Consider the following 18,836-nt stretch of genomic DNA (forward strand, 5'->3'; position numbering starts at 1 on the left):
CCACTTATGTTTTTTTTAACAACACTATATTATGACAAACATCGATTTATTTAAGATCGAGGACTATAATAATATTATATAATAATTAAATAAGGTTCTAAAAATGTTGAGTCGGTTTTACTAAATAAAAGTTTACAAAACTAATACAACTCGAGACTCGAATTTGACGAATGTCACAAAAAAAACAATTGTAGCACATGTCAATAAAAGCACGAAGGAGTTCCTACCTAAGCACGGGGTCGTGCCCCATTCTTCAGACTGCCTATAAATAGTGGCTCATGTTGCATTGATCAAGTGTGCCTTGAAGAGAATTATATACGGTTTTCACTTATAAAAACACTCACTAACACTCATATTGAAGATCTAGTGAAGAGTTTGAAGGCTTGGAGGTCATCATCATCATCATTAAGAAGGAAGATTCATCCACATTTGGTTAGATTGTTCTAGTTTAATCATGTGTTTGCTATCATCATCCATTTTAATGTTCATAACCATGCTCATTATGAGCTAAACTCCATTTACCATCTAAAATTTATGAAGAAGCTTTGTTTTACTTTATGATTATATAAAACATGTGATTTAGTTTAATAAAGTACATGGTTATTTTGCAATTATCTTTTGATGAGAAATGTTTCACTATCTTAATTCGACAATTCAAAGTTGGTAATTGACAATCATATTGACAATCATTCATGATCGATTCATGTTCTTGAAAGAGAGAATACTTTGATAATTTATCGAAACATGGATCCTTATATTGTACTTATAAATAATAAGATATAAGTTATGATCTATTTCTCTAGTTTGGGTAATTCTGAAATAACATCGTTAACACGATTGCTTAGGTTATCATGCTAGCTAAAGAAATCATATGTTAACGGAATGTGTAATTATAACCTACTTAAATCAACCAATTGGAGGTTGTGTGACTAAACTATAACCACCCAAAGTTGTTTAGAATTGGTATTTGAGAAATCGAAGTCAATCATAATCTTTCTACTTTACTAAGTTACTTGCCAACTCAAATTGACATTCTCGTGGTAGCATGACATTAGGAAATGGTTGACTTCAAAATTTGCATGCAACTTTCTTTTATGTCATAGGATATGATCACTTAGAAATGACTGGCTATTCTACCATATATTATTACGGATTGTGATGATTACCTAATGTCGAACCTACAAGGCTACCTTCACTTCCGCTTCAATCACCGGTGTGTCGCTCTCATTTTCTCTCTTTTAACTCCCACGATCATCATACACGATTGAATGAATCTAAATAACAATTGATTTCGTCGATACATATTCAGTTGAGAAGCTGAATTGAATGAGCAATTAAATGAGCAATCAGACCTCAATGACATTGATGGTTGCCGGAATAGAAGCTATAACCGACGGATTGAAGGACAAAAGGTCGCCGCAGGTGAAGGGATAATTAATTTCACGGCTTCTCAGAGAGAGAAAATGGATAGGTGAAAGGTTGCTTATATGTTTTATAAGTTTAATAAAGTACATGGTTATTTCGCAATTATCTTTTGATGAGAAATGTTTCACTATCTTAATTCGACAATTCAAAGTTGGTGATTGACAATCATATTGACAATCATTCATGATAGATTCATGTTCTTGAAAGGCAGAATACTTTGATAATTTATTGAACATGGATCTTTATATTGTACTTATAAATAATAAGATATAAGTTATGATCTATTTCTCTAGTTTGGATAATTCTGAAATAACATCGTTAACACGATTGCTTAGGTTATCGTGCTAGCTAAAGAAATCATATGTTAACGGAATGTGTAATTATAACCTACTTAAATCAACCAATTGGAGGTTGTGTGACTAAACTATAACCACCCAAAGTTGTTAGAATTGGTATTTGAGAAATCGAAGTCAATCATAATCTTTCTACTTTACTAAATTACTTGCCAACTCAAATTGACATTCTCGTGGTAGCATGACATTAGGAAAGTGTTGACTTTAAAATGTGCATGCTACTTTCTTTTATGTCATAGGATATGATCACTTAGAAATGACGGGCTATTCTACCATATATTATTACGGCAAGTTCATCACATGTTTACTTTATAATCATCAAGGATAAATGGAGTGGATTCTTGATCTTAGATGGTAACCTTCACATAATTGAAATACTCATTTAGAATTTCTCGTATTGGTCACCTATATATATATATATATATATATATATATATATATATATATATATATATATATATATTACTAGTATAAAAGCCCGCGCTTTGCGGCGAGGACAGAAAGGGGGTCGGTACGTTATGGTACCGACATTTTGCACAGTCATGCTCATTCAATGAGCATTTCAATAAGAGAGCTCCGATGTCAACATATTTTACGATACAAAATAAGAAACTTATTATCACAAAATCTAAGTTATATACAATTACGTTTTTAATTGGTTCTTTTTTAAAAGTTAATGAACGTTGGCTCCCTAAGGTTTCGTCATTCGCTATTGGATTAATGAAAGAGATCTTAGTGGAGGTTAAGTTGAAAACAGGCTAATAAGACAAAATGGAAGAGGAGTCTTTAAGATCAACACAAGACATTTATACGCATTTAAATCCTCTACACACATAAACTGTACATGGATTCCTGATTGGGAGATATGTTCTTTTTACTAAACATAAATATACATAACTAATAAATACTATAGTATTCATATTTGTTGCTTACCATAGACACCACAAAATTTTTATTTAAAAGTCACTTAATTAGAAAAGGTTAACAGTGACATATTATGATTTAATAGATATATAATCATCTAATTACCAAAAGCTATCTACATGACAACAACAAATTAAGTAAGCGAATATGGCCTTGCATAGCAAACAAATATGCCCTTGTATTTACTTATGAGTATTGGAAACAAAAGATTTCTTGTTTGCTGTTACAAACAAGTTGTCCTTCAATTTGCGCAAAACATGTAATTAGTAGAAAGTGAAGCAAAAGGCATTTATATTATGTTATATTCTCAATTATTTGTTTATGTATGGTGTGCAATCATCTTCAGAATTTCGTAACTAACATTAAAAAAGATTCAATTATGGCCCGTTTGACTTTTGGCTCAAATCAACCATACTCTTTTCAATACCCCTTTGACCTGATAGTATAATGCGGATAGGTTCAATTATGGCCCCCATTCTTCGCATTCAAATGATCTACCATAGATAAGCTTCTGCATGTCAAGCCAGTGAAGCACCACTGGATGGATTAATGTGGGCTCTCCCTCCAAGACCCTATCTAACCTGCAGAAATTAAATAAAATATAAAATGAGTGATGATATGATCGCATCTTAAAAGGACATAAGCAAAAATGTAATAAAATAATATATCACCTGGCAGAAGACGCTTTTATCACTTAAAGGAGATGCTTTTGAATGCTCTTTCACAGCCTTCATCTTACGTGACTTGCTACACAAGTTCAATAAGCAGATTCAAATGAATATACAAAATGATGTTTAAAGAATTAAGAACACACAATTTTTCAAGCACCAGTATTGGGGTCTCGTTATTTTCAACGATGCCGGTACTGATTTGGTTTATACAGTCACTCATTTTCGGTATTTTTCAGTATGGTACATGTTCGATGTTGTGCCCGGTACGGATATAATCCTTGAGATTATTGATGTAATGACATTGAAATATATCAAAAGACTTGTTAACATCAAGTAGAGGTGGTAAGATGGAGTGGTTTTTAGATAGCGGGTCAAAAAACAAGTTTCAAGTCAGAACGATCCACTTTAATACAAATGAAAGTAATCAGATTGAGTCAAATTAACCCGTATAAATCCTTGTTAAGTAATTTCATTTATTTGACATGTTTGAGATAAAAAAAACACAGCCCGAGTCAGGTTTTGCTGAGAATTAGTATGTCGACAGAGATTGGTAAACGGGTTATGTTTAATCTCTAATTGGTTAAGCGGGTCAATAATAACCCGTCATGGTTACCCAACATCTTATCTAATTTAGGAAAATGAATGAACAAAAACACGTTCACTTTCTTCGTTCACCTATGTTTGTTAATTTTCATTTAGAATATAAATGAAATGCTTTCTGAAATAAGTTAGCTTATTCTTGTGAGTGTGCAATAATACAGTTTTTCTGACCATATTTGACAAGCAATTACTTACATTTAATTATGTTTTCTTTCAGGATCTTTTGGTTGCCACTAAAGTAGTCATTTGGATGGTTGATACCAGCATCACAAGATGAGTTATGAAGAGCTTCAAATGTCAAAGTGCATGCCAACTACACAATATATTATGGAAAATTAATACTTCAAAACATGAAAAGAATGAAATTTATAGTAAAAGTTAATGAGCTATGACCTGATAATGTCTATTTTTTGATTTCTCAAAAACATGTTATAAAACACGGCTGCTTACTCCCAATTTACCAACAGCAACCCTTAACTTTTCTTCGCTGCAGACAGGGAACTAAGGGTAAAATGGTAAAACAGCTAATAAGTATCCCAACGTACATCGTAATAAAATGAGATTATATTGCCTGAACTACTTGCAATCTAACATTAAGGGACTTTATTGTTCCATGTTTAAGTTTATAAATCAATCGAATGCTCAAGGAGCAATTCGAGAACCATTCGGCACAAAGTTTATTTGTCTCTTGAACGAACATGAACATAATTAAACTTGTTCATTTAGAGATATGAACAAACAGAAACACACGTCATGTTTGTTGATTTAGGTCCATGAAGGTTCGCTTATGTTTGTTCATTTACTTTGTTACGTTATGTTCATTTACATATTTGCTTATGTATACACCAATACTAACTGGCCCGTCATGGTTAACCCAAGGTGACATGGTCAATGTTGATATAGAATTGTAAGCAATTTAAAGTTGGTTATTATAGGCAGATAGAAAGTTTTAATAAGCATGACGACACAATATATACCAAAAATAATAAAGAAACCAACCTCCGCAAACTGATACATTTGGGTTCTTGAAATTCTTGAGGCATCCCTTCATGAGCCGTTACAAACATCACCTATGCAAATGAAAAGTGAAGATCACATTTTAATATATTCTAGACATCTAATTTGACGTTGTCGCTAAAAAAATGTTATTTCAAGTAAATTTTTAATCAGGTTCTGGAACCAATTCTTGTATCTTGAAACATCCCTGCACCCGGGTCATCAATGTAAAACTATAAATTATTGATTTGAATACCAGTTTCCATTGTATACATAACATCTTATCTCATGCCATTTTCAAGCAGTAACTTTGAAATAAAAGCAAAGTTTCATGACGGAAAACCTTGATTTAAGATCAACCGTTGCTAGATGAAAACAAAGCCTTGAGTAGGGACGACAAACAGGCAACAAGTTGTGCAGTTAGCTCGCTTTGGATAGCCAAACTAAGTCGTTTAAAAACTATTGTTTTTACATTATTGGTTGATTCAAACTATTATTATTGGCAGATTAAAAATTATAATTTATATTGCTATCAAAAGTTAGCAATCTGATTCTGATGATAAGCAATTCCAACTGTTAGTCAAAAACAGACTATTTCGAAATATAATTTATATTCCTACTATTGTGGTAGTATCTAAGAACATCAAATTAAAATAAGAGTAAAAGTAAGCTGAGATAATAGCAAACAGATACGAATGTCATTTGCAATCATCAAATTATGCAGTAAAACATGAAAAATGCAATTTGATTACCGGAAGAACGATTGTCTCCTTTTTGTGCTGCTTGAGTTGTTGTGTGACAGATGATGATGATGAAGGCTTAATACTGGTCGATGCTGCTCCTGCTGGCATTATTATTATTATTATTGGTTTTTCTACGATGATTGGGTCATCATCATCATCGGTCATCAAATGCAACAGATCAACAAAAAATGAGTAATTGCAACAATTATTAAAGAGCAAACCGCAACCGAGTTGAAGGCCAGGGAAATATCACCTTTTTTTATACAAACCTTCAATTAAATCAGACGACGTTACACAAATCTTCAATTGAAACTGACATGGGTATCAATTGAAGCAATTAATAATTGAAGGAGTAACCAAATGATTAAATTGAATTGAATGGAATGGAAGGTGTGTAACTGAAGTATTGAAGGGAACATCGCCGGAGGAATATTAGGGGTTTGCTAAAGGCCGCCCGCCGGTGAATTGTAGTTAATATGGCGGCGTCTTAGAGAGAGAAAGTGAAATACTCAAGGGTAGATTAATTATATGAAAGGATTGATTCTTGGTTCTTATCAATACTATTCTACATTTATGATAGGTATACTTGTCTATTTTATCTGTGTTTAGTCTTAGTAGAAATCACTTTTATAAATTTTAAACACGATCTTATGCAAAAGCTAAATATCCAATCGGTTACTTTTTTACAAGCTACACCAGCAAGACATCAGTAAAGTTGTCGAGAATTCCAGATATGAGACGAGAGCTTCGATGCGCACATTTAGCTTCATCGGGGAGAAAACTTCTAGAAGGAATATGTTACACTATAAGTAGGGCATTGTTGTCTTTGCGTGTGTGTGTATGTTTTCTATGGTGTAATCAACCATCTAAGGGGAGCTCATTTTGGTGGGATCGGTTCGTTTAATATAATCACTTTTATATTGATTACAGAATCGTTCATTATCTATATTATCTTTATATTATTTGTTCGATCGTTTGATTTCACCGCACCTGTCTTGATCTTTTATCAAGAACAAATCCGTTCGAAATTAGATCCGGTTTTAGGGGACCTACAGGGAGTATGAAACCTTTGGGTACTAGGTTGTCACATCCCCAAAAGAAAGCTCGTACATTAATGATTCAGCCTACCTCATTAGTCCCGTCCCGAAGACCACATTCATAACAAAATTGAATTGCGTTCAGAACAAAATTACCCATTAAACGAATTGATTACTTTAAAACTACGTTCAAAACAAAACTAAATCACATTATGAACAAAACTACCCACCTAATATTGAGTGATTCTTTTTAAGACAGGATATTAATCATTTAAACCGACTTTAATATTTCACCTTAACTCATCCAAAACCACCCTCAATGTTTCAAACTTTGAGACCTTCAAAACCATAAATGCCACTTCAATATAAAAAAATTAAGTAATTTTAGTTTTTAGAAATAAACAAGTATTTGAAAACACTTTGAAATTGATTGATAGTATTTATTTTTCAGAAAACCTCCTCACATAAAAAGTTTTAGAAAAATAATCTTTGGATTTCAAACACATTTAAACAATTATCAACCCTAGCAAATCTTCAATTACCTCCACCATTCTTAACCAAACGACGCCGTACCAACAAACATCATCTCCAATGGCCGCTTCTAACGGGTATTTTTTTGACTCATCCGATTTTCGACAAAACCCATGTTCTGATTCTCGTACAGAATCGAATCACAGATGTTGTTTTGTCGCTACATTTGGAATTTGGTGTTTCTGATTATTATTTATTGATTGATCTATTAATGGGCTTGTGTTGTTTGAATGTTTTTGTCACTTTGTAACATGAATAAGAGAATAACCCTTTTTTTTGGTAAAGTTTGAATAACCAGGTCTTATTCACTATGTTCTACTTGTACACTATCAAAATGATATTAATAATTTGGGTCTTTTTATTCTACTTTTGTTTGTGTTTCACTTTTTCTATGCATTTTTTTTAAATGGAAAAATGACTAATACGGTTCACGAAGGTTGTACATTACTAGAATCCACTTGTACCATTTAGAGGCGAGAGTCGGACGATTGGGTCCACTTTTAGGTATTCCTTTAAGAGGCTACCTCTGAATCGGTGAGGGGTAGAGAGACACATTTTAATAATTCATGGCTATGCTATCAATAGCGGTGCTATAGCGGTTAGCGGCCGTCTGTAAAATAGAGGTCAAAATAGCAGAACCGATATTTGCGGCGCCATTTACCGCTATTTGACTACCGATATATCGGTTTTATCGGTGAGTTTATCAGTTCAATATTTTTGACCCAAATTTGTTAAATTTTTTGGCCCAAACCGTTACCTTTTTTTAGCCCATAGCCCAATTCCATTTTATTTAACCTAAATCAGATTATTATTGAACGATTAAAGACATCGACGATCAAATCTTGTTTATGAAAAAACTAAGCGTGGTTGAGATGAGCATGTCTTAAATTAAAAATATTGTTATTTTGTGTTTTGAACTGTTGACTTTTATGATTTTGGTATTAAGACTTAAGTATTAATACTAGATAACTTTTGGTGTTATATATATATATATATACACACCGCTATCCCACCGCAATAACCGATATCTCAGATATCGGTCATTGACCGATATCCGCTATTTTTTGGCATTAACTGCATAGATTCATGGAGCCTTTTAATGGTTAAGTTTAGAGACGTGCTGAATGATTCAAAGGGTACCTTTTAATATTAAATGATTTAGCACAAGATTGCCAAACAACCTCTTGTTTTTTTGGTATGGAGATCTTTTGTTTTGATCCAAACATTCTTAGAAGTATTAAGTAAGATATAATGTTGATTTTTGTTTTACTGCTTCAATTGAATGAAAATTTGAAATAAAGAGTTATATTAGAACGAGCCCGGTGTGTATTGATGGGGACGCGCTATAGATTATGGAAAGGCGTGAAGCCAATGGAAGTAGTAAGAAAATCTAAGTATTTAATTTGCTTTTAATGAAGATTTAACGAATCTCGATTCGTTTACATGACAAGTATCTACCTACACGTGCTGCTTTAAGATAATTGTTTAATTTATTGTTTAAAAAGGATATAATTAGGAGCTCCAACTTTTTCTTAATTGGTATGTATTTGGGTTAGTTTTTAGTTTTTTTTTTGTTCTTCTTTTGGCCTTTTGTCTTTCTAGTAGCTGTTTTTTATTGCTGAAATTAAAGTTGCTGCTTAAATTACCAATAGTTTTTATTTTTGTTGTATAAATCTAGTGATATTATGAATTTGAATGTTTGAGGAATAATACAACAACAAACAACAAACAACAAACCCAGTAACCTATTGGTAGGGTCTGGGGAAGGTGTGATGCAGGCAGACCTTACCTCTATCCATGAGGATAGAGAGGCTGCTTCCAAAGGTTTGAGGAATAATGTAGATGCATAATTTGCTTGCTCTTTCATAGTGTATGTTTGTATATAGAACTCTTGTTGAAGCATTCTTTTTTTGAAATATAGTGTTTTCTCTTGAATTTATGAAAAATATATTAATAAACATTCTTACAAAGTACTGAGTTCTCTATTGCTTTTCAAGTGGACTGCAACATCTATATGTATTTAAGTGTGGATTGCTAGTTTCTTTTGTATGTAATCTTTGTTAATGCTAAAACGTTCATTACTATTATAAAAAGGTTCTTTTAGTTTTAGCAGATTAGTTGATGGTGAGTTATATAAAGAGTTCATTAAGATGAGTTGGTGTTATATTATGACTTTCTAAATGCATTTCTTAAAACTTGATGTGTGTTATAAGTTCATGTCTAAGTTAAAGTCATCATTTTGGTATCGGAAGTTGGAACTGTTGATGGTTGATATTAGGATAAGACGGTCTATGAAGATTTATTAACGGATACGAGATTACAAAGTAATCAATTTGGAATCTTAGGAATAATTCTATGTTACTCTTAAGTTTGGTTAATAGCAATTTTACCTGCCCCGCATCGATGAGCAACCAAAACTTGGTTTTTCTTCTATCGTATATAAGGGCTTCCCACATCGACGATCAACCAAAAGTTTGGCCCTTCTCAAACGTATATAAAGGCCGCCTCATTTCTTTAGTTTTTACATCTTTGCTGAGGCATTTTAGATTTCTTTAAACGCCGCATCTATCTCAAAAGAGGTAATCCTTACTCTTTATTTTCTTTTCTACGTTTTTTTATTGTTTATTATCTTTTTATTTTGTGTTGGGTTTTGTTTCAAAAATCCGGTCTTCGTTTTCTTATTTCTTTCTCTCTTTATGTATTTTTGTATATTCACGAAACGATGTAGTAAGCGAGAAAGAGTTTGTGCTCTAAGGAATAGATTATGGATGAGAAGCATACGCATACAGCGAATGAGACAGAAATTAGGAGAAGCAGCCGGGTCAGGAAAACACCAGGGTACTGGAAAGACTTTGTGCTCATTGGTCCGTCAACGGTGGGGTAATAAATCATCAAGAATACATTTCCTTTCTTTCTTACCTTCATTTTCTTTTCATGAAAATTCAATAAATTCTCGATTTTTTTCATTACCAACAACAACGATCATACCCAGTAAACATCTTCCATTGTTACCAATCTACTTCATTGGTGCTTTCATTTATAGTTGGGGATCATTTTCATATCCTATCTATCGATGAACTTTTCAAATGAATTTTGTGGCGCCAAGTATGATCTCATCGCAAGTTATCATCATTAAATTCATATAAACTGGGCGATGAGCTTAAGCCAGATTTATAACTCATACCACTCGGCTTGACAGACGCGCCCCTCAATGTTTTAATGATTTATGATTTATGGGTTCCATTCCTTGCAAAATATCGTGTTAGTGTTCTTTGATGATATTATTGGTTTACAGTGCATCATGGGAGGGGCATCTGAACACGTACGGATCGGATCGTCCATGAGCCAGTAGCCAAACCATCCTAATGTCTCTTAAGACAGATGGTTGTTGGTCTACTTAGGACATTTGCTTTTCGTTGATAGACTGGCAAGACACACTTAAGGCTCAAAGGGTGGGCCTTGGCGCAAGATGTTTAAAAAGCGAGGACCCGAGATAAGCAAGGCGCATGGCATAAACTTATTATTTTTTTAGGTTCTAGACACATTTTAAGCTTGTTTAAAGCTAGTTTAGGTTGGATGTTTCAGACCAGTTTGCCCAAACTTGCAGAATCTTGACAGAATGTTGCCGGAACTCTTGGAAGGTAGAAAGGCGTTTCTTTGCGCCTCGCCTCACCTCACCTGGGGGCTTAGGCACACACTTGATTGCTTTTAAAGCATAGGTGGTGGACAATCCGACAAAGATAACAACAATATAACAATGGCCTATTTCTACTAATGTTAAGGAGTCACAAAGTTTTCTCGGCTTAACTGGATATCATCCGGTTCATCGAAAACTACACCACCGTTGTGGATCTCTTAACCAACTTGTTAAAGAAAGTTGCCTTAGATCATCTTAACGAACTTCTTGTTAGGATATTGTTTATAGTTTCTTCTCACCTCATGCTCTGTATTTCTCTCCTCTTATCTTCTTCCATTTAATTTCTCAACCAATCAATTAATCATTCCACCTCAAGTGATGTGCGTGCTAGTTTTTAGTTTCACTAATGCCAAGGATATAGTATTCATGTAGTTACTTAAATGTAGTTGTATAGAATTTGGTATTCAATCTTGGTTTTTCATATCATAACAAGAGGTTAAATACAAAATAAGATCCTAAGATCAAGGAGAACAAAAAGGAAACAGATAAACTAAACAGGCAACTAAATATGACAGCTAATATATCATAATAATTTCCTTTACTCCCCCTCAAGCTGGAGTGTGGAGATCTCGAACACCTAGCTTGCCAAGAAGATCACATAAAGGCTGAGTTCCCAAGGGCTTGGTAAAAAGATCTGCAATCTGTTGTTTGCTGGACACGTGAAGGGGCAAGATCTCACAGGATTCAACACGTTCTCGGACAAAAAAACAGTCCATTTCCACGTGTTTGGTGCGCTCGTGAAAAACTGGATTGTTTGCAATATGTTTGGCAGCTAGATTATCACAATGAAGAGGTGTAGCATCATGTATGTCAACTGTAAGATCCTTAAGCAGCGAACGAATCCAAAGAATTTCACTAACTGTAGTAGCCATAGCACGGTATTCAGCTTCCGCCGAGGAACGGGAAACTACTGACTGTTTCTTTGTTTTCCAGGATACCGGAGCACCACCCAAAAGCAGCAAATAACCCGTCCGCGAGCGTCTGGTGAAAGGACAACCCAACCAATCGGCATCACAATAACCGACAAGTTGGATTCCACCATCCTTTGGTATAAATATACCTTGACCAAGACTAGATTTTATGTAACGAAGCACGCGAAGAGCTGCATTCATGTGGTTATCTCTGGGATCGGAGACAAATTGGCTTAGTACATTGACCGCATAGGCAATGTCAGGACGCGTGGCCTGGAGATATAACAGTCTCCCGATAAGACGCCTATAAAGAGAGGCATCGACCTTGTGACTTTCAAGACATTTATCAAGCTTTAGATTTTGCTCCATGGGAAAACCACTGGGTCGACATCCAAGCTGCCCACAATCAATTAGTATATCCATGGCATATTTATGCTGACTTAGAACAATCCCATCTTCAGTCCGAGCAACCTCAATACCCAAGAAATACTTCAATGGGCCAAGATCCCTAATGCTGAAATTCGTATCCAAATGAGCTTTGGTTCTTTGAATCATATCTTCGTCATTACCAGTAATAACGACATCATCAACATAAATTAAAATTGCCACAAACTTGCTTTCATTTTGATAGGTAAAAAGGGAATGATCAGCATGAGATTGTTTATAACCAATATTTAGAAGCGAGACTGTGAACTTTTGATACCAAGTACGCGAGGCTTGCTTCAATCCGTATAGGGACTTTCTGAGACGACAAACTCTAGATTCTTCTGGATTGGAAAAACCTTGCGGTATCTTCATGTATACTTCTTCCTTTAAATCACCATGAAGAAAAGCGTTATTTACGTCCAATTGGTGTAGTGACCATCCTTTCTTGACAGCAACCGTGATCAGAGTTCGAATAGTAACCAGTTTTGCAACTGGGGCAAAAGTGTCATGGTAATCAATTCCCTCTATCTGAGTAAATCCTCTTGCCACTAGACGGGCCTTATATCTCTCGATCTCGCCATTGGGTTTGTATTTTATTTTGTAAACCCACTTCGAATCGATGGCGTGTTTCCCTTCTGGCAATTGTTCTAACGTCCATGTTTCGTTTTGTTCAAGAGCTTTAATCTCTTGCTGCATGGCATCACGCCAATCTTTATCCTGCATAGCTTCTTTGAAGGATTTTGGCTCATTTGAAACAGTAATGGCCGCTAAAAAAGCTTTGTGAGATTCCGAAAATTTGTTATAAGAAACATAATTGGAAAGAGGATGTACCGTAGAAGAAGTTCGATTGTGCACGGGTTTGGCGTGGTCTATGGATGGTGGTAGTGACACGTTGTAATCTTGTAGTCGGGATGGAGGCACCTTGATCCTTGTGTCCCGTGGAGCCAGAGGGTCAACATGAAATTCTTCAATGGCAATGTTATCCTCGATTTGTGTCTCTTCAATCGGTTCAGTAGTCTCAATGGGTTCGGTTTCCTGATAGAAATCGGACATGGCATTTTCTTCACCATTGTCGTCTTCCATATGCTTGGCATAAACATCTTCATGCCACATGGGGAGCTCAAAAATATCAGAAGTTGGATCCTTGGATTTGAGATAAGCAAATGGAAAATTATTCTCAACAAACTTGACATCACGTGAGACTATCATTTTTCCGTGCTCAAGATCAAAAATTTTGACACCTTTCGTTCCCTGTGGGTAACCCATAAACACTCCCGGTCTTCCCTTGAATTCGAATTTGTCACCTCCTGTCTCTATGCTGCTATAATAGGCTAAACACCCTAAAGTCCGCATGTGTTCATAGTCGGGTTTTTGTCCGAAAATGATCTCATAAGGGGTTTGGTTGTTAATAACCTTAGACGGAAGGCGATTAATGATGTAGACAGCCGCCTCTATGCATTCTCCCCAAAATCTCTTTGGAATGCCCCCGTTGAACATGAGAGCCCGAGCCGTTTCGAGGAGATGTCGATGTTTTCGTTCAACCACTCCGTTTTGTTGGGGTGTATGAGGACAAGTAGTTTCTGACAAAATACCCTCACGCGCATAAAATTCTTTCATGCGGTTGGAAGTGAACTCACCTCCATTGTCACTTCTTATCCGTTTGATGGTTTTTGAAAACTGGGTTTTAACCATTTGGTGAAAGTTTATCAAACAATCACTAGCTTCGCTCTTGTGCCTGATTAAAAAAATCCAAAGAGCCCTACTAAAATCATCCACAATAGTTAAGAAAAAACTTGCATGGGTTGTGGATGGTTTACGATATTTACCCCAAATGTCACAATGAATCAACTCAAAACATTCGGTAGTTTTAATAAAACTCTTAGGAAAAGGAGACCGTGTGTGTTTTGCTTTAGTACACGAATCACAAACATTGTTCTTAAAATTGAAAGAAAATTCTCTTAAAAAAGAAATATGCGATAACTTGGATTCAGATGCATGGCCCAGTCTTGAATGCCAAGTTTTTGCATCAACCTTCGTTGCCATAGCCTTCCTTTCTTGAGCCACCATCCCCATCCGATATAGACCTTCAACGCATTTACCCGTGCCAATCAACTTCCTCGAGTGTAAGTCCTGCATCACGCAAAAATCCGGAAAAAAACTTACAATACATTGTAATTCCTTTGATAGTCTACTAACAGAAAGCAAATTGCAATTGAAGTTAGGAATGTGTAAAACATCTTTGATTTTAATTCCACCAATTAGGGTGCAGTTCCCTTTAGCTTCTACCGGTATACTGTCGCCATTCGGTATCATAACAGGCGCCTCTCGTATGGCTCGAGTGCCATTTTCAAGAGACTCCTGTTTATGTACAATATGTTCGGTCGAACCCGAATCCCAGATCCAATAATCAGGTTCATTACGCTTACCAGCCATGTTTGCTTTACGAGTAGGTTCACCTTCTGTATGCTGCCCACTGCCACCAAGATGTTTCATGAGAGTTTGGTATTGTGCTTCTGTTAGGCCCGCTAGACTGGATTCGGTCTCAACGTGTGCAGCCTTCGGCTTCCCTTTGTCCATCTTACCTTTACTGGACCACCATTCGGGATAGCCTATCAATTTGAAACAGCCTTCCCGTTTATGACCATCTCTCCCGCAGTGAGAACAATGATCAACTTGTTTGCTTCGTTGAAAGCTGGAAGAACCTTCCCGTTGTCCTTGAGTTCTAAACGCAGCCGGCTCCACCTGTGTTTTTCTCATCATGGTGATTTGTTTCTGCTGTTCCTCTTCAGAAGCTAGACGATAGGCCTCTCCAAGTGTGGGAGTGGGCTTGATGGAAAGAACATGAGTTCTTATTGTTGAAAAATCCCTATCGAGACCCATCAAAAACTCATACAATCGTTCTTTGTCCTTGAATTCAGTGAGTCTTTTCCCAATGTTGCAAGTGCAATTTCCACAAGTGCATCGCGGGATGGGAAAGACAGATTGTATCTCATCCCATATCCCACGGAGCTTGGTATAATACGCCGAAACGGACGAATCATCTTGGTGGGTTATTGAGAGAGATTGTTTTAACTCATAGGCTCGAGGCGCACTCTCCTTCCCGAACCTTTCCTTCAAGTCATTCCATATTTCAGAGGAGGCGTTAGCATACTTCACACTCCCCCTGATGTCTTTATCCATCGCTGTCGTGAGCCATCCAATGATCATGGCGTCACAACGCATCCACAGCATGTAGTTGGCTGCCGCCTTTTCTGGTTTAGGGATCGTACCGTCCACGAATCCCATCTTGTTCTTTGCAAACAGAAAGTTTGTCATCTCCTTCGCCCAGTCACTATAGTTTCCGTCGGTTAAGGTTTCATTGACGTGCATCTGTTTGGGTAAGTCAGAAGGGGATAAATAATAGGGTGAGTTGGCGTCGATGGCTTCATTCTTGCCACTGCCGCTGGATTTATCTCCGGCCATCTTAGGTTACGAGCGGTGGTTCTTGAGAACCCGCTCTGATACCATATAGAATTTGGTATTCAATCTTGGTTTTTCATATCATAACAAGAGGTTAAATACAAAATAAGATCCTAAGATCAAGGAGAACAAAAAGGAAACAGATAAACTAAACAGGCAACTAAATATGACAGCTAATATATCATAATAATTTCCTTTAAGTTGGACATGTATGAGATTAGTAAATGGATTTGAGGATTCTAAGAAGTGGATATCACCCATCGGGCCATTAAGGTTTTTAAAACACAATTCAAAACAATAAAACGTATATATACAGTAAAAAAGACATTATCTGTTTGAGATAAACTGTATATATTTATTTATGTATGTACAGTTATTATTTTTTAATCTTTTATGTTTATAAATGCAAATGAAATGAACAGAAACGGATTAATAATGATGAGTACGCAGCAAATTCATGAGCTTTCTACCCCTTTTCACTTTCAGAACTCCATGTTAATATTGTGATTTTTAATTCGATTCAAGATTGTATATTAAATGTTTTTGCATAATTTGATCTTTGGCTGTAAAATTTTTGAATTTCAGATTTCATGCGAGTTGGGCTGATCAAGTTCCGATCGCTGTACCTTGCGTCCCGTACACGGGCCCACCACTAGACGGCTGTGATTCAGACATGGCCCAGCAGAATGGGCTCAGCCCCAGGATGCTTTTTCTGGCTGAACAGCCCACTCCTCAAGAAATGGGTGACATCATGTCAGCCACGAAACATGGAGTATTGGTTTCTGGCAGTGCTGCCAGCGGGATCATCGGACCGCTTATGGGCTCCTATGACCTCTCTGAATCCGATGATGGCTTTTTGTTCCGTTTTGCTCTGCCAGGCGCCGAGAAAAATGAAAGTAACCCCCCCCCTCCCCCCACACCCATGCACACACACACACACAGATGTAGAAATAAGTTAGTTTATAGAATGTAGAAAACATTAGATCCGTAGACGACGAATCCTGTTAGATCCGTAGAAAACATTACTATAGAGGGGAGGAGGGGTAGAGGACGACCGAAATTGACTTGGGATGAGAGGATTAGGCATGATTTGATAGACCTAAACCTCTCCGAGGACATGGTTGAGGATAGGAATTCGTGGAGAAGTAGAATTAAAGTTAAGGATTTTTAGAGAGAATTGAATACCTTAGGGCTTAGACTTAACTTATTTAGGTCGCATACCATAATGGTATTTCCCTTACATATATTATTATTATTATTATAATTATTATTAGCTTTTATATAGCTGTTAAACTGTGATCTTATTATTAATATTATTATAATTAGTAGTAGTTTGTATATAACTGTTAACTTTGATTTCCTTTATTTTGCTTCATACACATGTACTTAGAGCCGAGGGTCTCTCTGGAAGCCACCTCTTCATTCCTTTGGATGGAGGTACGGTGTGCGTACATCCCACCCTCCCCAGACCCTACTTATAGCTTTGCTGTCGGTGGGATTTTACTGGGCATGATTGATTGATTGATTGAATGTAGAGGCGTTCATAAATCGACCAGACCGAGGTCAGTCGGCTGGTTTAAAATTCAAACGGTTCAGTTTGAAACTTTGAACTCGTAATTTAACCTTTAATATTTTATTTTATTTTTAGAATTTTGGTATATTATACACTTACTAAAATTAAGAATCATCTTTATCACATATTTTGGAAAAATATGGCCCAAACTAATGGTTTTTGAAAATAATATTAATAGTAATAATAATTCTGGTGGTGCCTAGATGTGTTTCCGAAATGATTGTTTTGACCCTAGATGAATTAGACATATAATCGGTATTTGCCAATATGCGGGTTTTATAAGGTTAGGCATTTGTAAGCGACGACTAAATTGGAATAAGGTATCATAAATCACACCTAGCTTTTCTTCACTATTTTTACCACGTGAACGCTCTTTTCGGAGTAATATCATAAACATTTCTGAAAACTTGCATAATATCATATCCACCTAGCTAAAAACAATAGTATCAAACATACCCGTATGAAATACTTCAAATCTTATATTTACCCATTTAAGCCTACTGTAAGTATTAAAAGAAGTGTATAAATGCCATACAATTGAAATGGGTATGCTTGATATTATGATATTGTGTAAGGTAAATATAATATTATACCAAATCTTTAGAGAGAAGCATGAAATTGTATCCTTTTTATATTTTTTTAAATTCTTTTCAGAATTAAGCTGAATGTTTTTTTCATTTATTATATAATTATATCTGCAGAGTTCAAATGTGAAGTTCAAGCAGACGGAACGATACTTATTCAAGGAGTAACGAACACCGGGGAGAAACAAGTCCACTCCAACAACATGGTGTTTGAGATGCGCTCTCAAAATCTTTGTCCACCTGGCGACTTTGCTCTTCAATTCCGTCTGCCTACAAATGTTGATCCGTCAACATTAAAGTTTGTGTTGGATAGCGGTGTTCTTGAAGGTGTTGTCAAGAAGAAACCCGTCCAAGGTTCATGATATTGTCATCAGTGGTTGTTGTCTTGATGTATATTGCAATTAAAGATTGTGATAGGTTCAAAGTTTTTATTTTTTTGGAAGTATTTAAATGTTTTGGATAGTTGATTTGGCTCCTTAAACAAAAGTAGAAGAAAGCGGTTAAGGATTGAAACTTGTGTGATGTGTGCCTACAAAACGTAGTTGAAAACTTGAAATACCAAACTGGTTAAAATGGTTTGATTTGGCTTTTTGGGTGGCGGGTCAAAATGGGTTGGGTCAGGGCGGGTTTATAGGAGTCTTGAGAAAATTGAGTTCGGGTTAAGCAGGCTTAAGGATGGCAGTGAACCCCGAGAACCTGATCGGAAAACCCAAAATCCAACATAATTTGGACGGGCAATACCTGACTCATTAGGGTTTGGGATTAGTTTTGAAATTTTTAGAATTTTCCATATACCCGATTACCCAATAAAATTAACCCATTTACCCGATATACCGACATAATTTTTTTATATATTTATATATAATATAGCGAGTGCTCCCTATCCTATTACTCATCTATAGGGCT

General features: G+C 35.9%; 1 protein-coding gene across 1 annotated transcript; it reads left to right on the plus strand.

Moving 5' to 3' along the window:
* The first annotated feature begins 7,260 nt into the window (after window positions 1–7,260).
* Window positions 7,261–18,423, plus strand: LOC143597358 (alpha-crystallin domain-containing protein 22.3-like). The gene is made up of 3 exons (XM_077075878.1): window positions 7,261–7,357; window positions 16,359–16,669; window positions 18,048–18,423. The coding sequence occupies exons 1-3, from the start codon at window positions 7,341–7,343 to the stop codon at window positions 18,290–18,292; spliced, it is 573 nt and encodes a 190-aa protein (XP_076931993.1). The 5' UTR covers window positions 7,261–7,340; the 3' UTR covers window positions 18,293–18,423.
* Window positions 18,424–18,836: the final 413 nt, after the last annotated feature.

The sequence above is a fragment of the Bidens hawaiensis genome, unplaced genomic scaffold (genome assembly GCF_021521415.1).
Source record: "Bidens hawaiensis isolate Kalapana, Puna unplaced genomic scaffold, B.hawaiensis_p1.1 tig00001792_1, whole genome shotgun sequence".
NCBI classification, from domain to species: Eukaryota; Viridiplantae; Streptophyta; class Magnoliopsida; order Asterales; family Asteraceae; genus Bidens; species Bidens hawaiensis.

Excerpts from the sequence above, each read along its gene's own strand:
- LOC143597358 (XM_077075878.1), top strand. Across the intron at positions 16,670-18,047 it reads AGGCGCCGAGAAAAATGAAA|AGTTCAAATGTGAAGTTCAA; the intron begins GTAACCCCCCCC and ends TTATATCTGCAG.